The sequence below is a fragment of the Dipodomys ordii genome, unplaced genomic scaffold, assembly GCF_000151885.1.
Source record: "Dipodomys ordii isolate 6190 unplaced genomic scaffold, Dord_2.0 Scaffold141, whole genome shotgun sequence".
NCBI lineage: Eukaryota > Metazoa > Chordata > Mammalia > Rodentia > Heteromyidae > Dipodomys > Dipodomys ordii.
The window spans coordinates 2,383,792-2,389,270 of record NW_012267357.1 but is presented as its reverse complement, the minus strand read 5'-3'; the positions used below and the strand labels follow the sequence as shown (position 1 = coordinate 2,389,270).

At 44.8% G+C, this 5,479-nt stretch overlaps 1 protein-coding gene across 1 annotated transcript in view; it reads right to left on the bottom strand.

Moving 5' to 3' along the window:
* The window catches only part of Ppil2 (peptidylprolyl isomerase (cyclophilin)-like 2), a 29,340-nt gene that overhangs the window by 21,849 nt on the left and 2,012 nt on the right, over positions 1 to 5,479 (bottom strand). The window contains exons 5-6 of the mRNA XM_013031519.1: positions 3,116 to 3,149; positions 1,436 to 1,487 (exon numbers count right to left, since the gene is read on the bottom strand). Of these exons, the coding sequence (XP_012886973.1) occupies positions 1,436 to 1,487; positions 3,116 to 3,149 (86 nt within the window). The remainder of the gene's footprint in view (positions 1 to 1,435; positions 1,488 to 3,115; positions 3,150 to 5,479) is intronic.

The window sequence follows — 5,479 nt, the reverse complement described above, 5'->3', positions numbered from 1 at the left end:
AAAAAAAAAAAAAAAAAGGTGACAGAAGCTGAGTACCAGTGGTTCATTTCTATAATCCTAGCTCCTCAGGAGGCTGAGATCAGAGGATTAAAGTTTGAAGCCACCCAGGCAGGAATGTCCATGAAACTCTTATCTCCAATTAACCACTAAAAAGCCAGAAGTGGAGCTATGGTCTAGAAGGTAGAGTATCAGCCTTGAACAAAAAACTCAGGAGGAGCCAGGCACTGGTTGCTCACACCTGTAATCCTAGCTACTCAGGAGGCTGAGATCTGTAGCTCAAGTGATAGAGCTCTCACCTTGAGCTGAAGAGCTGAGGGACAGCGTCCAGGCCCAGAGTTCAAGCCCCACGACCGACCAAAAAAAAAACTCATGGGGAGCCAGGTACCGGTGGCTCACATCTATAATCCTAGATTCTCAGGAGGCTGAGATCTGAGGATCAAAGTTTAAAGCCAACCCAGGCAGGAAAGTCTGTGAGACTCATATCACCAATAAACCACTAGAAAACTGGAAGTGGCACTGTGGCTCAAGTGGTAGAATGCTAGCCTTGAACTGAAGAGCTGAGGAACAGTGCCCAGGTTCAGAGTTCAAGCCCCACAACTGGACCCAAAAAAAAAAAAAAACCCTCAGGGAGCTATGAATGTGGATTATTGGTAGAGTGCTTGCCTATCATGCATTAAGCCCTGGGTTTGATTCCTCAGTAACACAAACACAGAAAAAGCCAGAAGTGGCTCTGTGGCTCAAGTGGAAGCCTTGAGCAAAAGAAGCTCAGGGACAGTGTCCAGGCTGAGTTTAAAAAAAAAAGCTCAGGGACAGTGCTGAGATCTTGGGTTCAAGCCCCAAGATCCATGCCACCCCCAACCCTCTCCCCAAACACACACACAAAGTGAACCAGCAATGTAGTTTAGTGGTGGTATAAGCTCCAAAAAACAAAAAATAAAATAAAAATGCGCATGTATGTGTGTATATAAATACACCCATAGGCTACGGATGTATATGATGGTAGTGGTGGCAAATGATGGCAAAGTTAGATAGGCTATTTGTCAAAATTTCTTTAAATGTCTTAGTTTGCCCCTTGCATATAAATTATGGTAAAGTCTTTGGGCTCACCTCTGCTGGAGAAGTGAGAGGCCTGTGGAGACCTTGGAAGAGGAAGACAAAGTTGCCTTTCCTGGGGAACTCCTGGATCAGGGCTTACATCCTGGCAACCACTGCCACAGTGGTGTGGGGAAGGCTGCATATGTGCTCCTCCACACCAATTTCATTCCTCCCCATTCCATATTGTGCAGAGTGGGAAGAGGGGGAAGGTTACTCCCAGTGCCATGAATAATTCTACTAATCCACATAATTTTACTACATCCATGCGGGAAAACCACCAGAAGAGAGTAAAGGCAAAAGTACAAATCTCACTAACATTACTTAAATTACCACTACCTACCTCTCCATTGCTGGGGTTGATCCCATACTTCGTAAGCCATGGAAAAATATTCCTGATGAAAAAAGAGAACAGACTATGTTCCCTGGGCATTAAGACTTGCCTGATAACCACACCCTAAGACTAGGTTTTACTTGCTTCTAGGTAAGAGGTCTATGAGTAAGTTGGGTCTTCTTGTAAGAGGAAAAAGTTCTTTTCCCTTATCAAAGAAAGCAAGGCAATACTCATAGTTATACAGTTTCTAAATATGTCAGGAACTGTTTTGTTGGGGGTAAGCTATATTCCAAGGCCATTAGCACTTTGACTGAATTATGCATAAATGGCAAAAACTATAGATGGGTAAGAAAGCATAAACAAGTGTTTTCATGTGTATACAATGAAATACCCTGCCAGAATGAAACATACGTGTAGCCAAGCACAATAGAGTGCAGCTCCTCGGATCCTAGTGCTCCCCTACCCACACTCACTCATTTCCGAAAATCAAGCATGATGACTGTTTAAGCTCAGCAGTTTGAGGGTAACTAGTCAACATAGCAAGATCTCGTCTTTTTTTTCTTTTCTTTTTTCTGTTTTTTTTGGAAGAGAGATGATAGTTGTACAGAGTTCTGATGTCAGAGAGAAAAGCTCTCTCTTCATAAGTGAGCTAAGCTGGGCACCAGTGGCTCACACCTGTAATCCTACTCAGGAGGCTAAGATCTGAGGATTGTGGTTCAAAGTTAGCCAGGGCAGGAAAGTACGTGATACTGCTCCAATTAATCACAGAAAAAGCCTGACATGGTACTGTAGCTCAAGTGGTGAAGGGTTGGCTTTAAGCAAAAGGAGCTTAGGGACAGCACCCAGGCCCAGAGTTCAAGGCTCAGGGCCAGCAAAAAAAAAAAAAAGTTAGCTAAAATGGTGTTTACAGTGTTATCTCAGATATGGAACTACAAATAAATTCACAACAAAGAGGGAGATAAATCTTCATAGCTATGATGCTGAAGAATGAAATTATGGGACATTTTTCCATTTTTTTCTTTGAAGTATTTTGCAAATTTTCTAAAGTAAGCTTGAAACAATAACAAACAAAATTACAGAGCTGGGCACTGGTAGCTCATGCCTATAATCCTAGCTACTCAGGAGTCTGAGATCTGAGGATCGCAGTTCAAAGCCAGCCTGGACAGGAATGTCTGTGAGACTCTGATCTCCAATTAACCACAAGAAAACCAGAAGTGGCACTGTGTGGCTCAAGTGGTAGAGTGTTTCCCTTGAGCTGAAGAGCTCAGGAACAGTATCCAGGCCCAGAGTTCAAGCCCCACGACCGACCAAAAAAAAAAAAATTACAGAAGCTAACTTATGCTGGAACATAAAATTGGGCATAACACTTCAAGATGTATTGTGATCCTTCATTATGGCTTTGCTAAAGACCCCAGTTCATTAGTGTGCCTATTAGGTTCAGAGTGCCAGTCAGGACATTAGAATAGTAAGGATAAAGGAGGACTCAATCCACTGTCAGCAGTGACAGCAGCACTGCGGTGGTATCTGAGGTCCTGGCTATCCTTCCTGGTTCCATCCAGAGCTCCGGAGACATCTGCAACCAAGATTCTGGTGACTTAGGCACTGCCTGGAATAACAAACCCAATGTCCCCCTCCTTTGTGGATAAGAGCAATCTCATTACATTTGTCAGACCAAAAAGAAAAACTCACGGCAAGTCAAAGATGACACCTTCTGGAGTGCAGACTGGGTGGGTGAAGGGCTGCAGAGAGAGACTGAAAAGGACAAAGTTACTCCTAGGCAGCAACCAGGCAGACTGGTCATGCCATGGGCCAGTAAGCCACCATGACTGGCTCTCACAACCTTTTCCTCTGGCTTCCCTCCTTCAGCCATTCCTCCAATAGTTCCAGGGGTCCCTCTGCATAGCTTTTGCTGGCAACCATCTCAATGTTCCCTCTCACCCCCAGATCATTAAGACCAAAGGCATGGTCCCAGAAGATAATGTGGAGCCTTAGAGCAACAACAACAGCCAGGTTCCTCTCACACCACTGTGCAGCATATGAGCTTTACTCATCATGTCAAGTTCAACAGAGGCCTGTGAAGGTGGACCTGGGAAAGCAGGACTGGGATTTACTTTCCAAATCACACAGCAGATAAGACTAGCCTTTTATATTAAAAGAAGCTCTACCCATCCTGCGAGGGACTAAGGATGGATATTGTGATCTGGAATACTCTGCCTGGCCCTGATAAGACAGAGTGCACACACCATCCTCCATACTTTCCCCATGTGCTGAATACATAATTGAGTTAAGATAGTGTCCCTGGAAGCCCCTCAGAAGTTCTAAAACATGGATGTGGGAGTAGAGGGTTGCACAGCTATTTCCTCTATATGGAATCTGTAGAGGAAAGGTAGAGTCACAGGTGAAGAGATTGCAGCTGACAAACTGCTTGTGCCAGTATTATTCTTGCACAGGGTTCTGTCACTAACCATCTGGAACCTTGGCTGATATGGCTTCTGCTTATACATCAATTACCTATGAGTTCTGTAACACACCTATAACCCAGATAATCTGAAAGTACTATGGATCCAACCAAATTCCAACCAGGCCCAGCACAGTGACCTTTCTGAATGTTGCCCAGGAGTTGCTTCAGGCAACATAGCCACCTCTGTCTCTTTAGTTCAACCTTTTAACTCTAACTGTAGTAGTGGCATTGATGCTGCTGGCAAATGGTTAGAAGAGGACCAATACCAAAGCAGGCTCTAAATGCTATGATGATGAACAGATATCTGCTCCCAACATGACCCAACAAGCCATACTCTCAAAGCACATTTTTACTTATGACCCACAACAGTTAAAAAAAAGAATGAAACTGGGTGCTGGTGGCTCACACCTATAATTCTAGTCACTCAGAAGACTGAGATCTGAGGATGGCAGTTCAAAGCCAGGCTAGGCAGGAAAGTCTATGAGATTCTTATCTCCAATTAAACACCAAAAAAAAAAATCTCTGGGTGGGGGCGGATAGAGAATTGGAATCAAGAATGAAAGCATAAGCCGGCGCAGGTGGCGTGGGTGGTTCACGCCTGTAATCCTAGCTACTCAGGAGGCTGAGAGCTCAGGATCACGGTTCAAAGCCAGCCCAGGCAGGAAAGTCCATGAGACTTTTATCTCCAATAAACCACTAGAAAACTGTTAGTGGCTCTGTGGCTCAAGCGGTAGAGCACTCGCCTTGAGCTGAAGAGCTTAGGGACAGTGCTAAGGCACACAGTTCAAGCCCCACGATCGACCAAAAAAAAAAAAAAGAATGGGAGCATTTCTATCACATGAACTTATATCCAATCTGAAAAACAGCACATTCCCTTGAGTCTGATGACAAAAACTTTATTTGTATATCCCCCCTTGAGTGGGTGCTGCTGAGAAGGAAAGGTCCACACCCCACTAGTCACTGTATGAGCCTCCCTGGAAATAAGTGCAGGGATGCTGGTGGTTGGGGTCCCTATCTCACTGCATTGTGGCATCTAGATAACCTGACTCAACTGTGGTATAATACTCAGCTGTGTCAGCCTAGCCTTTAGAATCAGAACCTGGGAAGGAGGAAGATGGAATGTAGACAACTGTGTGCAGAGGAAATACCACCATGGCTTAATCTGGTAACACTCAGGCCCTAGGACACCACTAGGACCTGTCTAGGAGGACAGTGTGGGTGGTGGGTAAATTTGAGGTCTGTGACACCAATTTCCCAATGAGACAACTACGTAAAGCACATCACTACTCTAAGCACTAATTCTATCAACTAAGAAACAAGTTTAACAATCTCAGAAGACAGCTGAAGCTAAAAAGCAAAGCTTGCCGGGCACCAGTGGCTCATGCCTGTAATCCTAGCTACTCAGGAGGCTGAGATCTGAGGACCGAGGTCCAAAGTCAGCCCAGACAGGAAAGGCCATGAGACTCTTATCTCCAATTAACCACCAGAAAACCGAAAGTGGCACTGTGGCTCAAGTGGTAGAGTGCTAGCTTTGAGCTGAAGAGCCGAGGGACAGTGCCCAGGCCCAGAAATCAAGCCCCATGACTAACCAA